The sequence below is a fragment of the Eubalaena glacialis genome, chromosome 3, assembly GCF_028564815.1.
Source record: "Eubalaena glacialis isolate mEubGla1 chromosome 3, mEubGla1.1.hap2.+ XY, whole genome shotgun sequence".
In the NCBI taxonomy this organism is placed as follows: domain Eukaryota; kingdom Metazoa; phylum Chordata; class Mammalia; order Artiodactyla; family Balaenidae; genus Eubalaena; species Eubalaena glacialis.
Genome location: NC_083718.1, coordinates 15754307 through 15775954, shown reverse-complemented (window position 1 = coordinate 15775954; position 21648 = coordinate 15754307). Strand labels below are relative to the sequence as shown.

Here is a 21648-nt window from a genome sequence, read left to right as displayed (position 1 = left end):
AAGAGAAGGAAGGAAGGAAAGGAAGGAAGGAAAAGAAAAGGAAAGAAGGAAAGGAGGAAGGAAGAATGGAGGGAGGAAGGAAAAGAAAGAAAGGAAGGAAGGAAGGAAAGAAAGGAAAAAAGGAAGGAAGGAAGGGAGGGAGGGAGAGAGGGAGGGAGGGAGAAATAACAAAAGCACAGAAGTCAGTGTGGCTTGTTTGGAAAAGAATAAATGATGATGGGAACATAAGAAGAGAACCACGCTGCATGGTGGTTCAGTTACAGATTCTGGACTCAGATGGCATGTGTGCAAATTGTAGCTCTAGTGCTTTTTTTAAAAATGTGTTTTATTGAAGTATAGCTGATTTAAAATGTGGTGTTATTTTCTGGTGTACAGCAAAGTGATTCAGTTATCCATATAAATAATAGTTTGCATCTACTAATCTCAAACTCCCACTCCACCCCTCCCTGCTGCCCCCTGCCCTTTGGCAACCACAACTGTGTTCTCTGTGTCTGTGATTCTGTTTCTGTTTCCTAGATAGGTTCATTTGTGTCATATTTTAGATTCCACATATAAGTGATATCATATGATATTTGTCTTTCTCTTTCTGACCTACTTCACTTAGTATGATAATCTCTAGGTCCATTCATATTGCTGCAAATGGCATTATTTCATTCTTTTTTATGGCTGTAACTCTAATACTTTGAGCCATGTGACCTGGAGTGGGTTTGCTATCTCAGTTGCCTCATGTGGAAAGTGGGAAAGAGAATAGCAGTTGCTCCTTAAGGTGAGAATGAAATGCTTGCAGCGGCCTCATTGCTCTCCTGCACCCGGTCATCTTTTTAAAATGCAAGTCAGGTTCTGTCTCCTCTTTGCCCAAAGCCCCCAGTGGCTTCTCCTCTCACTCAAAGTAAAAGCTGCAAAAGTTTGCAAAAAGTTGCAAAGCCTTTGTGACATGCCAGTTCCCACGGCCCCACCAACACTGTTGTCTCCTCCTCTTCCTCCCCAGTCACACTGGCCTCTGCAATTCTCTGAACCACAAAAAGAAGCCTCCTCCTCCAGCAAGGGTGTCTTTGCCATTTCGCCTGCCTGGGATGCTCCTCTACAGAGGGATGCAGGCCTGCTCTCTCCTCTCCTCAGAGCTCTGCTCAGAGGTCCTATATCAGGGACCCTCTCCTTGACAGCCCTGCTTAACATAACTCCTCCCCTTCACCCCTTCTCTGGTGCCTATTTTTTCCCTCTGTTTTGTGGCTGTTTCCTCTATTGTGCTACTATTTTACCACCTGTTGTATTTTTATTTATTTTCTCACCCCCTGCCCTCCTGAGTGTAAACCCCCAGAGGGCAAGTACTTTGTCTTTTGTTGAATCCCTAATGCCTGGGCACTCCATAAATGGAAGTATTTAGCATAATGCCTGGCACATAGTAAGTCCTGAATAAATTTTACAGATTTTTATCTTCACCATCATTCTTATTAAGAAATAAAGAATGGTAAATTGAGCCCTGACTAGGAAGGATTCCATGAACCTCACAGAGAGAAATCATAAGAGCAGAGAAGAGATGATCCCTGCTTAATGTAGATGTAGAAGGGGTGAGATTTGAGTCAGGGAAACCATGAGTTCAGTTCAGGGGGAAGATGATGAAGGGTGGGATTAGGCAGTAGGACTGGAAATAAGAGGTGGAACCCAAAGATATTTCATAGGAACAGTTGGACATAGGAGAAGAGTCAAATACCGCTCCAAAACTTTGATTATATCTTGTTGAGTATTTGATGGAGATGCTCTAGGGAATCCATTGGGATAAGTTAGAGGGGGCAGGGAATGAGGTCAGTTGTAGATATTTTGAGGTGAGTTGCCTGTGGTATATTTCAATGGGGATGGCTGCAGGGAGTTGGAGCTATAAAAGTCTAGCTCTATTGGGAGAAGTGTATGCTGGTATTCCAGGCTTGTTACACCCATAGAAATGGAGAGCAGGTAGAGGGAAAAGAGGAAAAGCCAAACAGAATTATGGAAAGTATCACGTGGAAAGGATCAACACAAAACAAGGCAGGAAGACCAAGAGAAAGATGTGTGACAAGTGCCAGAGGGTATGCGGAGCATTTCAGGGAGGAGGAGAGGGGGCAGAAGAGACTAAATTCCTTCCTTGGGAAGAAAGAACGATCTCTTTTCTTTAGAGACAAGCAGGAAGGTGTTAGGAATTGGTCCTCGTACAGATGAGAAGGAGAAGTAGGTCAAGGGTATCTATACCCAACGTTCTCTATTGCTCAAAAAAAAAAAAAAAAAAGGGAGGTGAGATCACATTGGCAAAATAAAATACAGTCAAGCCTAGAAAGGAATTCAGGCAGGGAGACCAACCATTTGTATATGGAAGGGATGTTTTGGGTCCACACTTGTTCTGCCCCAAAACAAAGAACATCAAAAATAATGGAATGTCCAATCTGGAGTGTACAGTAGACTAGAGCATCTGGTCAATCAACTTTGTTTGGGATAAGGAAACTGAGCAATTCAGTAACTAGCTCAAGGTTACACAGCTAGTTAGTAGATGAGATTGTACTGAAACCAGTTTTTCTCACTCTTAATCCATACTTTTAGTGAACAGTTTCAAGCTGTGCTTTCCAGAGACTTAATAATGCCACTTAAACTGATCTAACATCCTTTTTTATGTGCACCAGCCCTCTTCTGTACACATACACCCTACCCGCTGCCAGTTTTCAATCTCAAAATCACCCTAGGTACATCCTGCTACTTTTCTTTCTTGCCCGACATGGTCCACCATTGTAGCTTGCAGCTTGAATTGGATTGACCCTCAGATGGGCTTTTTTTTCCCCTGGATATGTTACAGACTGGCTGTCTGGTCATATTCATGAAATGAGCCAGCATGAGGCTGATGCCATCATAAGGACTGAAGTCGCCGCCATATCCCAAAGGCAGAGTTGAACTCGATGCTCCCTGGAGTGTAGCACTTACGGTTGTCAAATGAACCTCCTCAATGGACCTTTTCCATTTAACTTGTTGTTTAAAAGGAGCTACATAAATGCTTAATTCACAAAAAAGAGAGGTGTTGGAAACACTGATATATTAAGCAGACCATAGTTTTATGGCTATATGGATTATTACATGCCAAAATGAAAAATACTTTTGAGCTACAAAAGTTTTAGTTATACATGAATATAATTATATTTTCCCTGTCTGCCTTTCAGTGTGGCTTTTTGTTGTTCTTGACTTATTTTTTTAAATGTTCACATCTCTAAAAATGATACTCATGAGCTACACTCTAATTTGTTGTAGTGTGCTTATTTTGGATTGCTGTATTAGTGCTATGTTCGGGCAAAAAAAAAAAGAATTCTAAATATCTAGCCTTTTTTTTTTCCACCACTGAAATGGACGTTAGCATATCTGAGTAGCTTCTGCCCTTTAAATAAGGCACTAAGTACAATGCCCATGGATACACTCTCACACCCCTGCCTTCTCTCATTTTATTTCGAGATACAGAGAATAAAGGAGACGTACACTTGGGTTTCACTGTCTTTTATGAAATCCAACCCATTCTGGAGTGAATGCAGAAGAGGCACAGGAGGCCACCTTCGTGGGAGCGCCTGCCTTTCCCAAGTGTCTCATCCTCTCTCTGTCATCCCCAGGCGATGTGCCTGCATTTGTGTGTGTAGATTTATAGTTTATCTTTATCTATGGCTTCATCTGTAGGTAGCTATTATAGCTGCCTCGCCTGGATATTGTTTGGGCCTGATAGATCTGTCTGTAGTTCATCAAAGGGGAGCCGAGTGCCTAAAAGCCATCGGGTCCAGCTGAGGATGAAATACGAGCCATCAGCCTTGGTAATGGCTGTAAAATTTCATAATTACACGGCCTTTATTACATTGCATAATGATCCTGAAGCAGTATGGAACAATTAATTAAGATTTTCAACCGTGGCTCTTTCAGAAATTAAAAGGTGCTGGTAGCTGAGAAATGGGGATCTGTCTTGTCCTAAAAGCATTAGGGATGCTTAAGAAATACTTTCCTAGGCACTTTCATTTTTGTGTTAAGAGGAACATCTCCTAGTTAGAGAATTGGCATTAGTCTACCATGCCTGTTATCAAGTTTTTATTCCAACTTCAAAACTGGTATTTTAAAAGGATTGGGAGTAGAAGAGGGCTAAGGATCTATATCACTCCCCAACTTCCCTTTTCTCTTCTTTGAAAAATTCTATTCAGGCTCCCGCTATAGCCATTCATCACATTTATGGTTGTTCATCTCTACACATTAAATAAATGCAGGCTCTGAGATAGGGGGTCAGTTAACTGCCTGCTGTAGTGACCAAGGAGTTTCTCTTATACACTCTCTCATATCCTGAGGCATTAAAATTCTTTCAAGAGCTCTACAGTTTTGACAGTCATCCCCAAAGGAAGAGTTTACTGTTTTCATTTATTATCCTGTGAATGTAACATGTCACATCTCATATATACCTTTTATTTTTTTTTTCCATAATCTCATCTTTGCACCCCATAAAGAGTAATTAAACTTGGGGAGGGTCTCTAAGAGCCGCTAGGACTTTGCCATTTTTAAATAATAATAAAAGCTAAAGAAAAATCTGTAGCATACATGCATATGGGTATGCATTTACCCATACAAATTGTGACCCGTTTTTACTTTATTTTCCATGTCAAGAAAATTGTGATTGAGATGGTTGCCTACAACCAAATACTAATGAAAAGCTAGGGCAAACAAGCCCAGCATTTTTATTATGATGATTCTAAGCCATATCCCAAGCTTTCATCCATGTATTTGATAGGAAATGGATACATTCCAAGGAAATGTGATCAATGGTATTGTCAATTTCAATGACAGAAAATTTTAAAAAGAAACTCCTAACATCTTTGTGATTTACACAGAACTCCTGGATATTTGTTCACATAAAGTATTATTGTTTTTAAATTGGCAATCATCATATAACCTTTTACCGCTCTAAATATTTCATGGGAGACTAAAGCTTCCCTTGGGCATCCCCAATAATAAACTTTCAGCAGAAAATTTGGAAAAGATTATGTGCTTCAAGGAAGAGTTGCTGCTCAGAGTCAATTCTCTTGTTGAGGCATTTAGTCCCTTAATAGGAATTTTCTGATCTGCTGTCATTCTTGTTCACACACCGAGTGTCACTGCCTCTAAAACACTTGTCATTCTTTAATGGAAACAAAATAGTCATTGCAGCCAGAGCTGCAATGTCATTTCACTACCCCTTGCTGCGTCGGCAATAGTGAAAATGACAGAGTGGCTCTCAGTAGGGGTAATTAAAATGTAAATATTGATATTTTATTATTTGAAATTACTTTCCAGTGTGGCATTTAATATCTCTCCATCTGTGCGGCTCTGTTTAGCGGTCATTTTAGTGCAGCTCTGGGATACCAAGCAGCGGCTTGATTCCCGTTATGTCAAAATGCTTGTTGCTGCTTAATTTTGATATCTAATTAAGTGGAAAAGTACAGTCCACACTGTAATCCATGGCATCTTAACCAGCTGCTTGGGTATATTTAGAATTAATCTCCACTATGGAATCATCCTAATGTATGCAATTAAGAGTCTGCCGATGGCTAATTAGGTGTATTAGAATCAGGCAGCTTTTTTTCTTCCTTTTTTTCCCCCCTCTTTCATTTTGGACTGTTGCAGACGCTTAAGAGTCTCTGCCTGCAGAGGTAGCCTTACTGCTATTCAAATGGAGTTAGGAAACAGTGCAACTTCCAACAAGATTCATCCCTGGATGGTAACTCTTATTTAATAACCCTTTGCTTATTTCCTTGAATCAACCTCATACAGGAATTTCTAGGATTTCCTGGATCTATTTGCAGGATCTCAGTGACATGAAAGGGATTGGTCACAGCAAAGGGGAGAGGTGAGATAGTGAATACAAAGATAAATATCCTTCCCAACAGATCAAAGCAGGGAGGCTGGGAGGCCGTGCAGTGGGTGCTCTCGTTCATTTCGGGAGGAGAGGAATTACAATGTGAGAGCCTTTTACAGCAGCTGCATCTCCCTCCTCCATTCTACTTTTGAATGGAAGAGCGTCTCGAAAGAGTTATTATAGGAGGTGCAGGTTTGCAGGTTTGGTTTGTATATTATGTATCCGTGGTAAATAGGACAGGCAGCATTTCACGACTGATAACGATTCTGCATTCATGTGGTTGAGAAATTCCAAGAGCTGTGTTGTTTCACATTTTTTGTTTCTTTTTAACTTGGCCAGTTATCCAAATTGGGGGCAGTGTAGAGAGGAAGAAGGGGAGGCAGAGAGGAATCGAAGGGGTTGCCTGTGTTGTCAGTGAGAAGATAACTGGTAGCCTCCCCAGTGGATCCTGTACCAAAGCCGTAATGACTTAGCTCGGCTTGAGCCAGCAAACACCAGCCGTGAACTTGGGAGTAAATATTTGTAAACAGATCTTCATTAGCCCCAGAGAAAAATAGTGTGAGAGCCTGACTTTAAACCGAACTCTCAGGGCTAGGAATTCAGAGTTGCTGTTTTTCCATGCTGTCCAGAGCACAAATTATGCCCAGGTCTTTAAGCACAGATAGTGAGGATTTCTAATATTATTTGAATGTGGAGTTTCAGGGTCAGGGTGCTATAATTTCACATCTGTGGCATGCATCTCATGGATAACATATTTCTTCTAAGTTCGTTCATCAATACGTATGACACTTTGTTTTTAATGGCCTGAGCTGTAAATCCTTTAACTTGTGTTTATGCAGAAGACCTCCTGGGTTGTTTTGTTTTGTTTTGTTTTGTTTTCTGCCTCTCTTCCTTCCAGGGCATATGTTGGAGACACTGAGTTGTAGTATCTTTCTACTTGGGGAAAATCAAGAAAAGCACACCTGAAGGATTTTCTTTTTTTTTCTCCTTTTTTTCTGCTTCACTTGTAGGTAGTAAATGTGAGAAAAGGGGAGAAATTAATGTTAATTCCACAAACAGCAAGTCTAATAATTAGGGCTCTTGATGGAATTTGTGTTTCTATATCAAGGGACTAATTAGGTATATTTGAAAAGATTTGAGGGCACGTTATATAAAATTAATATAGAAATTAAAAGTGATTTTCTCGTAGAGATCCCAGAGAGAATCAATTCTTGGTCCTTTAAGTGAAAGCACGCAAGATGATCACAACTCTATGCTTTTGTAATTGGTAGCTGAAATAAAATTTGCAAATTTTTAGGTGAGCTCAGGAAATCACCCAGTGTTTCACGATGCCACCATCATTCTGTGCCTTCACGTGTGTGTAGGTGTGGCCTTCACAAATGGGAAAAAGGTAACAAAAAGATTCCTTTGACTAAATACCCTGAGCCATAAGGCAGCAACTCTGCCTTCATTTATGCAAGCAGGTGCATTGGGAGACACTTTGAACACTTACCTTTCTTGGATAGGCAGCATTTAATCCAAAATCAGATTAGGGTGGGTTGATCATTTCTCCTTCCCTTCTAATTTTTTCATTTTATTAACTCATTCATATATATATGAACTCTATGTAGTTTTATGTGTATATAGTGTGTGTGTATGTATATATATATATATATATATATATATATATATATATATATATATATATAACTGAGTTATTTAATGTATATAAATATATATATTTATCTACTGCAACAGCTTACTCCTGTTTTATTCAGTATGTGGAATATGCTTTTAGGTTCTTCAATATCAGACTATTATGTTATGTCACAAATAACAAAACAAAGTAGCCATGGCTAAGTTGCTATTTATAGATTTCCTTTAATGGTTGAATGTTCCCACGAGAAGCAGTTCATCTTTTTAAAAAAGTTATTACATTCCATGTGGGCAAAAGAAAAACTCACAAAAATTTCTTTTTAATTTAAACTATATTTTGGGGTCAGAAACACATATGAAACGTCAAATATTAGAAATTATAAAGGAAAGTAAAAATGCCAATAATGTGTTGTTTAACAAAAAAAGTTAACCCCAAATTATAGTTGGGATTGTTTTTCCAACAATTCTAAACAGGTTTAGAGGCACATCTCTCTCTTGCTAAACTCTGACAAATGACATGCTTTATTAATAACTTATTTGTTAGTTTATTAAAACTTTGGATGGTGAAAAAAACATATATTTTGATCTGAAAATTTATGTTAGCAAAATTCATCTTGTGTTTCCTCCCATATTTCTATTCTAAATGAAAAATTATGGTCTCCAAGAGACATAATTTGTGTGCCCATAAATCCAAACTCTCAGCTAAATAGCTATGTACAAAATATGGTAAAACAAAGTTCACACAAAAATAATGTGAACTGACTACCTGACTTATTAAAAATATTTTTGGCCCCCTGCTTGATTTCCTCAAGGTCCAACTTGATTTTTCTTAACGTAAATGATCCTCCTTCACTTGCCCAGATATTTGCATAGGGCTGTCTCTAGCTATTCTTGTTCCTACAGCAGGTGGAAATGGTTCCCCTTCAAAATTATTACATAAGAATGGCTATACAAACCAGTTTGATAAACCTGAAACACGTCTAAATGGCATTTAAATTACATTAGCACCTACTTGTACAGACACAGTGAAAGGTCATAACCGACAAGTACCATCTTCGCTGTTTGTAAATGTCTAATTTGCTGCTTTAAGTGGGAAGCCACCTCACTCCCTCGTTGCTGCCCAATGGCTGTCATGTTGCAGATACCTCTGACAAGTGAGTATTTACTTAGTGAGAACCCATTGTTCTAAAATGGACTGAGAGGGAGATGCCGTATGTGAATGCATTTTTATTGCATTGCCTTTTCTTTGCTGTTTTTGATTTAGGAAGAGGAAACCCATAATGATAAAAAAAAAAAAAAAAATACAGGATTTCTCAATCTGCTTGCCTTTTTTTTTTTTTTTTAAGCGTAGAAAGTGTCTTTATCAGTTACTTGGACTTTACCAAAGCTATATTTGGAGTCTCCTAAGAATTTATGTAAAAACTGTAGACATACAGATTTTTATTCCCGCAAGTAGAAAGAAGCAGTGAGCTTTTTCTTTCATTCCTGACCTAAGTTAGGATTTCAGAGAATTAAAATACTAGCTCCAGATAATAAATTTACACGTTGTCAAAATAATTATACAACTAGGGTAAAGTAGAGAAATTAATTACAGATACTTGTAAATAATAAAAAAAAAGTCATGACATTATCACAGAATCTGTTATGAATAGTTATTTGTAAATATAGGAGAAAGTAGTTAGGCCATATGATTAAAATGTCAACTTTAATTACAAATTAAAAAAGAACTGGCTGAGGTTGAGAAATTTAGGCAGGACTTTATCAGAGTTTAAGTGGCTCCAGAGAAAATCCTATATACTATATAGGCACTTATAAGCAGAGCTTTATGTATAATCGGTGCCTTAATAAACACTTGCTGAATTATGAAAAAACATTAGGCAACTTTTTTTTGTTAAGCATTCAAATATTTTTGTGGAGAGGGAGAGGGACCTGGTATCTGGAATTTTTATTTCTCTGGAATATTGTTGCTAGCCTTCCATTCTTGTTGAAAGCCAGTCCGTGAGTTGTTAAGGAATTTTCTCTCCATTCATTCCTTGGGCACATATTTATTGAGCACATGCTATGTGGCAGGCAGTGATGGAGGTGCTGGGGATACAGCAGGGAGCAAAGAAGAGGAGGTCTCCACTGTTAAGAGCTCAGAGATCATGGAACACACTGAGAAGGATACAGATACACCTGTTAGGCAGCACATCATCACACCCACTCCTTTACTTGCTTATGTCTTTACCTTGAGCTCCACTATCCCGTTTTACAACTTACAACTGTCAGTGCCCCTGGATGCTACACAGGAACACTGATAAGGACAGTAGTGATGGAAAGAAATGTGTGCACTTGATGTCGGAACTACAAAAAGAGAAAACTTGGTGATAGATCCCTGAAAGGCTAGGAGTGAGGCAGCTGGTGGGTGGTGACGCTGTTAATCTGGGAAGTAGTGAAGTTGTGGGGTTTGTCATTGGGGTTGGGAAAATGGGCTCAATTTTCAAGGTGTTAAGCCATCTACGGAGGACTTCCCAGGGGAGGATTTTTCAGGAAGTATGGCAGGAAAGGGAGAGAAGGGCCACATAGTGAAAGACATTTCATATTGTGCCAGAGAGTTTCAGTTTTGTCCTTCAGGAGATGTGGAAGCCAATAAAGCGTTTTGATCAGCGAATAGCATAATTAGATTTCATATTTAAAAGAATGCTTGAATAGCCACAAGTAGGATGGAAAAAGGAAACACCAGACATAAGGATTTTGGTGTCCCTGTATCCCCAAAGAGAAGATGGAGGCCCAAATCAAAACCACGGAGGAAGAAAAGGAGAAAAAGTGTTGGGTACATTTGGGAGGATGTGTCCAACCAAACACCCATCTTTCCTCCTCTGCATTTACATTCACTTTGATCATTCTTTATGGTGCCTACATACTTCTCCTCATTGTGCTCTAATCTACTTTTACTAAACTGTAAAGTTATAGAGGGCAGGCATTGTATCATCTCATGGTTCTGAGCACGGTGCTTTACTTATCACAGAGGCACTAAATATCAATGGTTACAGTGGAACCACTGGAAACCTAAATAACGTAGGGCTAGACCCAAACTTTGGGAAGATTTTTGCCACCTTCCCATTTTACAGATGAGAAAGCAGGAATTGGAGAAGTTGAGTCACATGATTAGTTGATAGCAGAGGTGGCACCCCATGCTAGGTTGACTTACTTCCAATCCAGTGATGTTCGTGGGAAGTACTCACCGATACCCACATGGCCTTGTGCTTCATGTAAGTAGCTCTCAGTTTGTTATTCTGAGTCAGACGCGTTGGAGCTGGAAGATCCTTCAGAGATGTTTGGTCCACATTTCACATTTGACAGATGAAGAGTCAGCTGTGGGTCTGTATTTGTTTGCTGGGGCTGCTATAAAAAAGTACCACAAACTGGATGGGTGAAACAACTGTCTCACAGTTGTCTTCCAGTTCTGGAGGCTGGAAGTCTGAGATCAAGGTGTCTGGAGGGTCGGTTCCTTCTGAGCGCCATGAGGAAGGATCTGTTCCATCCCTCTCTTCTAGCTTCGGGTAGCCTCCAGCATCCCTTGGCTTGTAGATGGCGTTCATCCTGTGTATCTTCACATTGTTTTCCCTCTGTTTGTGTCTGTCTCTGAGTCTAAATTTCGCCCGTTTTATGAAGTTACAGTCAGATTAGATTAGGACTCACCCTAATGACCTCATCTTAACTTGATCATCTAGAAAGACCCTGTTTCCAAATAAGGTCACATTCACAGTCCTGGGAGTTAGGATTCCAACAGCTTTTGGAGGGCCACAAGTCAGCTTACAGTGGGGACCAAGTTAACACCATTGGTCGTAGTGAGGGTAGAACCATAACCCAGATCCCCCGACCTCAAGGTCACTGCTCCCCACACCAGCCTCTTCCCTCATCTATCACTCCACAGCAGTAAACCCTTAGCTTTTGGGTATTTGACATTATAAGTCTCCTACATACTCTTCAAAAGTCTGTGGAAATGTCTGTCAGCCTTACAGATCCCCAGAGTTCAAGACAGAGTCGATTTGTGTTTATTTTGGAGGTTTGACTTTTACATCAAGAATTAGACCAAATTTGATAAAGACTCCTGAAGAGGATGGTGCCTGCACATCTGGTGCCCAGGCTGGACTGATTTTCCTTGGACAACTGGTCCATGCCCTGTAACGCACGATGATGATATTTCTTGACGAGTCCCACTGGGGAAAGCAAGGCAGATTCAAGCACAGTTTCTTTTTCTTCCAAATCAGAAATGTAGCTTCAAAATGATGCTTTTCCCTCCTCAGTATCCATCTAATCCCAAAGTGAAACTGACAATACCCTTTTATAAGATTGTTTTTTTAAGAGTCCTATATTATATGGCGCTGCCTTCCTTTTTTCTTCATGGCCAAACAAATTTAAGTCACATCAAAAAGGAGAGCTTTCCAGGCAGAACTTTCTTGTTTTCAACTAGTAAAAAAAAAAAAAAAAAAAAAGCTTGTAGGAAAAGAAAGCTATTAGATGTCCCTCCTTGAAAGCAGCTTCTCCATCCTCGCCTCCATGCTCCCCAACAATTTGTCTTTCTTCTTGGTTTAGATGAAAGGAGAGAAGTAAAGTTGAGGCCAGGTCAGAGGGAGTTTGGGAAAGACTAAGGGAATTATTTGCTCCTCTGTAGGCATTCAGAGGGGGTAGGTAAGTGGCACCTGCAAATAGAAGCCGTACCCTCCCTGTAGATGTTCTCTGTGTTCTTATTTTGCATTATTCTGCCCTCTATCTGGTCCTTTTTTCAAAGAAGTTTGACAATTGTTTAAAAGTGCCCACTCAAAAAAACAAACCAACAAAAAATTCCTATCATCATTTTGAGGCTTTCCTATGCTGCCACCTGGGAATATTTTTCCTTAGCTGCTGTTACACTTTTAATTTTTCTAGCAAGCTGGACTGGGAAATAAGAGACAATTGTTAAAGCATTTCACCAGTGCCATGGGGGTATGGGGGCGTGTTTTCAATTTCGGTGCCCAGGAGTGGGCTAATTGCAAACTTATTTGGCTGTTCGCATAATCAGCATGAGTGGTCAGTGACCAGTCGAACCTGTAAGCTTGGTGAACAGTGATAATTGTGCCCTGGACTGGGGGATACTACCTGTCCAATTCTATTCTCTCCTTCTTTAGTTTATCGCAACTATCCAGATCTTCTACTAAACTGTATAGATGGTGGTCAGTTCTCCCACACAGATATAGAGTAATTTTTGAATCTGAGTTCTGTCTTGCAGATTTTCACATTCGTCCCGTGAAGCCGCTATTTTAAAATAATGGCTCCATAAAATCTCTGTGAACCCCACTTGGAGTATGAAACCAGAATTAAAGAAACAGCTGTCTTATGGAATCCACAAATGTTAAAACAAATGATCAAATTGGGAAGACAGGAGTGATCCCGTTTTTGTCAGTTATTCTTATATTTCACCCGAACCAATTGTTATTGAATCTCAATTATTGATATCTGGGTCAGGCTAACAGGATAAAGGTTCAAAGGGTAGCAATGTATGTATTGTATCTAATGCTTAGGTACTAATATAATAAGGAGATATTAAAATATAATAGAGATAATTATTATCATCTTTTATAAAGAAAATGTTTAAATAAAATGCTGCCGGTAGATCCAGGTGGATATTCCAGCTTTCACTTTGGCACTGGACCGTCTGTAGCTGCTTGCCTCTAGCCTCTACTGAGTTCCAATCCGTGAAGTCCATCTCTATGAAAGAAAGAGAAAAAAGGTCTTAATTTATATATATTTTACAAGCCCCAGAGCTGTGTGTTTTTTTTTTTGTGAATCATAGAACAAATGATATGTCTGCTCCTATATGAGAAGAACAGCTGACTCAGAAAGAGAGAGTAAGTTTATCACTAACAAGGCTTCTGCATCTGTGCATTTATTGATAACTAAGACCAAATTCTCGTGCTGTTGTCATTCTTTTCTCCCCTAGCTCCTGTCCACGCTAGGTTTATTTATTCGGGAGAAGAAGAATCTAGCTGATGCCATGTTGCTCAGTCAGCTTCTCTCAGTGAACTTCGTTTGTGATCTCAGTGAGTCGTTACGACAGAATTATAATTTTAGCATGCTATGCTATTTGCTGAAAGGTGTCCACTTTTGGTGGAACAGAGACACTACCGTTCAAAAAACTGTGGGCGGGTAAATCAGTGCCATGATTAAGTGATATTAACAGACACCCTGAAGATTTAAAAGCCTTGTTCTGTTTCAAGGAAGCAGCTGAGAAGAAAATGCCTAGCAGGGGTTAAACCCAAATGCCTTCACGGCAGCCTATTTCTGTCAACACTCTGTTCAGGAAATAAACATTTATGCTTTCTGAAATGAAAGTGTATTTTTGAAGACTAGCCGTCAGATATTTTTTGCCCTTCACACTTTCAAATGCTTAGCCTTTTTTGTAAGTTGACTGCAAAGTGCATCAGTTGGCCGGGCTAAGAAAAAATAAATAAATAAAAGCGCTTGACAAGTGCCATAGCACCACTGTCAACCTCCGAAGTTTCCAGTAGAGGAAGGAAAGAGGGTTGGCACAAAACATGGTTTCTTCCAGCCTATTACTTCAGGGTACCTGCCTCTTGAGAAGCTTTCCAATCCTTCCAAATGATGTTATTCCCAAATGTCATCTGGTTTATTTGGAGCCCACTGTATTGCAGATAAACACGCTACTTAACTGTGGGTTAAGGTAGCGAGTCATTCTGCCCGCAGAATGCCTGAGATACGTTAAAGGGCACTGATCCTAGGCTGGAGATGAAGAGAGATCAGGGTTGTCAGCGATATGCATGGAATGGGCTGGAGCTGGGGAAGAAAAAACGGTGCCATGATACCAGTGTATTTTAAAAAGCTGTAATATGGCTGAACATTTAAAACTATAACCTGTCACACACCAAAGATTAAGATCCTGGGATGTACAAAACATGAAGTTCCAATGACACCACTGCAAAGCATGTTTTATTTCACTTCGGAAGGAGGTTTCTCTCCAAAGATAGCTAAAGGTTATAGATGCTGAGGACCTCGAACCTGTGGCCCGAGAGCTATAAAACACCACTAAATGCCCAGTAAAACACAAACAAGTAATTATCATTTGGATGCAAGCATGCATGTGCCAATGCAGCCATAGTGTTTTTAGAAAATTCCTTAGACTCAGTTTATTAAAATATGCATTTTCATCTAGATCTTGGTCATTTAGGTTGTTATACTTTGCTCAGGACTACTGATAAAATTATCATTTTATCCATGTGTCTTTATGAATGTAAAATAGAACTAGCACTCCTCAAGGCCAGGAGAAAATTTTTGAGGAATTAAAATATCATCTCGATTACGTATTCAGCCTCCTTAGTGCTCAGGTGAACACAGCTAGATCATAACAAGGCTGTTTAACAAGGCTGTTATCCAGGCATTTGGGCTGGACAGCTCTTTGTGACAGTTTCTAGATTGCAGAGGTTTGGAAGGAAAGGGTTAAACTGTTGGGATTCAGCTATTTCTAGACCAAGAAGAGATTAAAAAAGTCCAGACTTTTTATATTGTGTAAAGCATGGGTTGTCTTCTTTTCCCTATGGTTTTGCAAAAATTATACCTCCTCTAATCAGCTTGAAATAGACTTGAGGCAATCCAACAGACCTTTTGTGCTATATCCATCTTTATGTGCTCCCCAACCTGCCCCCCAAAAAAGGAGAACCTTTTCTTTACCCTTTTCCTTCTTTTTATTTCATTAAGAATTGAAAGGAAAAGTTTGGTCTACGAACACTCTCGCACACACACACACACAGAGCCATCCACCTAGAAGAATCAAATTGCAGGATCAACCTAAAAAAATGAAGTGTTATTGTTTTTTGCTTAATTAAACCCCCAAGAAATGTGTGAAACATTGTTATGGCTGAAAAATTGTTCATTTGTAAATCACAGGGACAAAGGGGCCCCCACGCAACTTTAAAGTTTCCGTGCACGTAAATGTCGATAGCGTGCCTTCTCCATCATCAGCACTAAATTCACATTGATGGCTCTTTTCTTCTCCGTATTGATCCTTCCATGAGAACGTAGATTTGTATCTGTTAATTAATGCGTCCTGAAACAGCGTTTGTATTAATCAGGCAGATAAGAAAAATTGGATGCCTGCATCCTCCTGACAACCGTAAAAGTGCTGGCCCTGATAAGATCGTGGATGGACCTCAATAAAAAAGTTCCTCCTTCCACTCAATAAACTAATCATCCTGCTTTTAATTATTCGGCAGAAAGATGTGTGGAGATTGGAGAATGTGTAAATCTATTTACTAACAGCAGTGTCTGGGAGGGAGAATAGGGCCGTCACAGGAACGTGCTGCAGGCTACGCGCTCCGTTCATCTGCTGCTGCAGAAAAACTGCTGCTTGGGAGCGTGAAAAGGAACAAGGAAACGAAAGCAAATGGAAAATACCCGTCCCTCTCTGCTCAGGACTTTCTAGATGATGATGTTTTCGTCTGCTTCATTTACAAAAGAAATTCCTACTTCGTCCCTTTTCTGAGCTTAGATATTTGAATTTGCATGACATCTTTTTCTTGCGATGGGGGAATGGAAAAAAAGAGCAAGATTGTTTGTTTGATTTTTGGTTTGTTTGTTGTAAAACAACCTCAAGAGCAAATGGAACCACACCTACTCAGATTAGATCATTATTTTTCTCTTTTGAATCCCTGTTAAAAGTTGTTACATCTCTAATGCCAAGAGGATAGTTATTAATGTAACCTCACATTGCAATGACAAAAAAAAAAAAGGGAAAAAAAGGGGAAAAAAGACATAGCCAGTCTAAAAGAAGATCAGTTAAATAATATGTAAACGGCTTGATAAAAAAATGAAAGAAATGCTTTTCACACGGGCCCTAAGACCCCTTAAGAAAAGCTTGACTAATCCCTCTTGATGATTTTATTAAACACTTGTAGTTAATGGTGCCAAATGGCAAACCACTAGTTTTCTCCAGCGGGCCAGGTAATCATTTCCTTTTCTTTATCATGCTGTAGTTGCTAATATCACAAGTTGCATTTTTAATATTTCCTTCTTTCTGTATAATTATTGGTAGCAGGACCTTAAATCATGGTACCATTGTCCTCAAAAACCATGGAGATGGTTGGTCACCCTTGGAATTCCTGAGCATAACCTTGGAAATGAAAGTGAAGTTTTAAGAAACATTTCTTTTTTAGGAAAAAGTATGTGGTTGATCATCAGGTTTCTCCACTAAGACTTCCTTTTAGAGTCTGGGTCTAATTCCTCTAAAATTTAAATATATATCTTTACTCCTAGGTAAGTTTAATTGTACTACTTCATCTTTCCCTCTTGAACCACGTTTTCTTTTTAATTTTTTTTTTTTTTGCTTGTGTTTTCTCGAGTTCAGAAGGGACTTTAGACATCTATGCATAAATGCAGACCAGATTTTTGTAAAGGATTGAAGCAGTCATCCAGGTATTTCAGATAAAAATAATATATCATATAGCTACACTTATGGAATGCATATTATATATTAGTGTTTCGCTGGGTTTTATTTTATATTTCCCAAAAACAAAAATTAAGGTACAAGGAAATTGTCTTGCTCGAGGTGAAGCAGCCAGTAGCTCAGTGGAGCCAGTATTCAAGGGCTCTGCTCATATCCTGTCCATCACACCTCGTTGCCTCCATATTTAACTTTTTTTAATAACTGGATCTTAATATCAAGAATGAATTGTGGCTTTTCTATTTGGTGAGGAGGCCAGGCTGCAAAATATTCTACCCTCTTTTATACCAATAATCACCATTTAAAACAGGAATTCATGCTAAATATCAGGGGGGCAAAATATCCAGTTAAGAAGGCTCTTTTGGGTGTAAGCATCCTCAGTACTCACCGTGCTTGTGACTGTTACAGAGAAACGGTTCCAAATTGCACTCTACTGTGTGGCCTGCATTGTTTGTTTTCCTTTATTTGGGGCTTTTGGTTTTTTACTTTCATGGTGTTTATCAATAGTAGTTTTTAGAGATGAGGTAGTTGAAAGTTTGACTTCCTGTAAGACAGTCGTGAAGACTTCCGCTAGAAATCAAGTATATTTCAAGATTACACAGTATTTTCTTCTCAAGTGAAAGAAACAAAACTACTTTTCTATTATATTCCTCTCAGCTGTGTCTATAAAACCTTGAGAAAATGCCAACAAGTTGAAGCTGGTTTGTGACTTTTACTTTGCCATTGGCAAAATGATCAGGGGAAACTTTAAGAGTGGTTAATCAAAGCTCAGCATAATTTTGAGCACCGATGCAGAAGACGACTACCATATGAAACTAACGTTGTATTATGAAATGATGGCTTTAAAGTAACTCGATCTGCCCATCTTCCCATGCAGGCTTCTCCACGCTGTCCCTGGCGGACCAGATGAGCCTTCTGCAGAGTGCTTGGATGGAAATTTTGATCCTTGGTGTCGTGTACCGATCTCTTTCCTTTGAGGATGAACTTGTCTATGCAGACGATTATATAATGGATGAAGACCAGTCCAAATTAGCAGGCCTTCTTGACCTAAATAATGCTATCCTGCAGCTGGTAAAGAAATACAAGAGCATGAAGCTGGAGAAAGAAGAATTTGTCACCCTCAAAGCAATCGCTCTTGCTAATTCAGGTTGGCATATTGACAATGGCCCGTTGTTACATTTTCTAATATGTCAGTTTTACCCCTTCCCTTAACTTCTTCTTCAGGGATTTGCTAGACCCAGTTGTAGATTCTGAGTCAGCAAAATTATAGTCATTGTAGCTTTCTAGTGAAAAGTTAGAAGAAAAGAAATATCAACTTAAAGGGAATTATTTTTATTTTATTTGTTTATTAAAAGCTGTGACACTTCTACCACCTAATTCACTTACTAACATGAACCATGGCAAAGCAAAAACTCATGTGCAAGTGGTGTAAATGGACACTGAGGACCAAATTAGCTCCTTTGTCTTGTTTGCACAAGTGAAAATAAGTGTTAGGTACAAATACAAATCATTCCCCCGCCCCCCCAAAATGCAAATTTTGTAATTGGAATAATATATGTAGTGTTGCTTTTCACTTTGGTTATCAGAGAATACTCTGTTTTCTTCCATTCTGGAATTCTCTAAAAGTCAAGTTCTGCTGAAGGAGTATTTCCCTCAAGGGTATTACCTATGCAGTAAGGGTTAAGAATTATGAGAATAAATGGTCTTTACATGAGAACTGAAATGTACTAAAATAGGGAGCAAACTCTGATAAGTAAAAATCGTTGGTGCTTTGTTGTTTTTCCCTTTGTGCCTCTCCTGATGCTTGATTGTGGTCTTAAGTCTCTCTTAGCATTTGCATAAAGTCCAGGATAGATCCTTCCTTAATGACGTGCTGATCTTTAGATACCTACATGTCAATAACACTCTCTGATGCTATGTACCATTGACAGTCACACCGTGCCCCTCCATCTGCTTTTGTTTTGACCCTATCTTTGAACTTTATCTTGGTTGCCGGCCAGTAGTTTTCCCTTTAATTACAAGAAGGAAACTGTCAATAAAATCTGTTAAATGGGATGCAATGAGTGGCTTGAATGGGCGGACGGCTATTTGTTCAAATTCTGCAGCATTCAAGGTATTGACAGTTTGTTTTCTGGGGCCATATGTGACGATCAATCTCAGACTGGGCTCAGCCGCGCTGAAAAATGAAAAACCAGATTGCTTTTGCTTACTTGTGGATGACGACTTTGTGATTTGGCGTGGTCCTAGTGAGATGAGACCTTCTGCCCAAATTGCCCCCATGAGAGCCAGGGACGCGTGACTGTTTTTAGAAATAATTTTTAATTGATTTTGTAATTAAGAGTTCATCTACAATATTGATGCATGAATCCTTGGACTGATAGGAGGGGAATTGTTTTCAACAATGAAGTTGTATTTTCCTATTTGTCTTCATAATGGCATTTAGCATTTCACCCTTTTAATGGCGAATGTACCCCCCTCTTCCTTATAACACCATTCACTTCTCGCTTACTCCCCTGCGAAACTGTAAAATATGATTCTGTATGACAAATGGCATCATTGTCACAAACCCTGAGGAACCCCGTGCCCTGCTCTCTGGAAAACCAAAGTGGGAGATGGGATAGAAATTTTCTGAGAATTTATTAGCTTGCATGGACTTCCCATTAGAGCACCTCTCATAATTAGATGAAAGATTTTGCAGTGATGGTTTAGGAAGAATTTTTATTTGGAAATCATATAGTGATTCTCATGTAAAACATTTACTTGGTTAATTATTTTTAAAATGAAGCCAGTGTGTTTTATATCTTTTGTGTCTCAAATTGCTTTTTGTGAATTATTACCTAATCATGAATGCTGAGCAATGCTAAAACTTTATCATCAAAATTGCTAAAATTCTATACTTTTGGATGTTAGATGTATACTTTATGGCTATGGATTATTATTTAGTTTACCTGAATTACTTAGTAGCAGCATTTCTGTTGCTGCTGTTTAGAAGTATAATCATTAATGTTTTGATATATAGATATTTGTATTCCACATTCTCTGCTGTGAGGCGGAGGAGGTGACCTACTTTCAAGCAATGACTGGTGATTAAAAAGTTTAAAGAACTAGCCAGTTTATTTTTCTTGTATTAACAGCCAGAAATAGTCAAACAAACCCTCTCTTTTTTCTAGCATAGTATTCTGTAGCATATTTTTTTTCTTAAAAATTTCTCCACCTCACAAAATTCTCCTGTAAGTAATTCTAACATTTTTTCAGCGTCTCAATACCAAGGAAAATTAATTGAATCAGAGTCCATAATAAAGGAGTAATGACTAAGTTCTATAGGGACTATTTTAATGTCTAAATTGTGCCATCTCTCCTGTGCTGTATAAATATGGCCTTTCTCTCATCCAGCCAACCTGCAAGCCCCACCATTTTACCTTGGGATAAACCACTCAGAAAGGCATTTTGTTTGAGACTGTCAATATGATGCTATTTTATTCCATTTTTTTACCGTTATTTGGAGGACAGCAGTAAAGTTGCAGATTCAGTCTTGCCGGGAACCTGTGTTTCTTAAGCTGCTCAAACAATATGAAAATATTTTAATGCTTTTCGTAAACATGCAAAAAGCTTGTAGATTTTCTTTTAGTATTTAGAAATTTTAGATTAACATAAGAGACTTTTGGCGGAGAAAAGAAAATCTACTTTAGTGTGATTTATATAAGTACCTCTCGTAATTAGATGAACGATTTTGCAGTGATGGTTTGGGAAGAATTTTTATTTGGAAATCATATAGTGATTCTCATGTAAAACATTTACTTGGTTAATTATTTTTAAAATGAAGCCAGTGTGTTTTATATCTTTCGTGTCTCAAATTGCTTTTTGTGAATTATTATCAGCGTTCCCCGTATGGCTGTAGGTGTAAACAACCATTGTCTCATTAATCTAAATTTCAGCTTATTTTAAACATCTGTCTTTATTCAATAATTATAAATGTTGTGCTTATGCTTGGGAAACAGGGAATTGGCTTCCCGATAATGGCTGTCATATTTTTTGTAGCTATGTTTGTGTCACATATGAATTCAGGAATATTTATAACACCAGAAAGCCATTGGAAGTGTATTCCCTATCTTCAGGTACATAGCCAAAAAAACCAATATATCATGAGCTAATACTGTAATTATCACATTCAGATCTTTGAAAACCCTAAATAATTGTTCCACTGATTTTTGCAGGTAAGAAACTAACTGACTCACTTAAACTACATATTCTCTATTTTGGAGTGCCAACAGCCTTTTGAGAAATACTGCATCCCCGATACATCTCTGTGGGACTGAATTTAAAGAGGAAAATCTAGGTCACAATTTTAACATTGTCATTGTAAGGCCCCGGCTTTCCCACACGTACACCAAGAGGTTTAGACTAATCTCTAGAATTCTTTCCATTTGGGGAATTCTCTGATTCTAGAATTAATTTTATGTCTTTATGGGAAAATATAGTGAAATATTACTGCCAGCATTTTGGGTAAGATTATAGCACGTGATTCTGTTCTCTCAATTGGTTCTATTGATTCTTATGTCTAAAATTTGTTTGAAACTATTATCACTGGCCCCAAGGTAATATACTCACCTTTACATAGTGGAAGATTAAAAGCAGTTTAAGATTAAGAATCGCTTTTAGTCCGATCATT

The 21648-nt window shown here is 38.7% G+C and overlaps 1 protein-coding gene across 13 annotated transcripts in view; it reads left to right on the top strand.

Moving 5' to 3' along the window:
* ESRRG (estrogen related receptor gamma) overlaps nt 1–21648 on the top strand; it is a 627966-nt gene that overhangs the window by 593779 nt on the left and 12539 nt on the right. For all 13 annotated transcript variants that reach the window (XM_061187293.1, XM_061187292.1, XM_061187298.1 and 10 more), the window contains one exon: nt 17857–18126. In XM_061187293.1, the coding sequence (XP_061043276.1) occupies nt 17857–18126 (270 nt within the window). The remainder of the gene's footprint in view (nt 1–17856; nt 18127–21648) is intronic.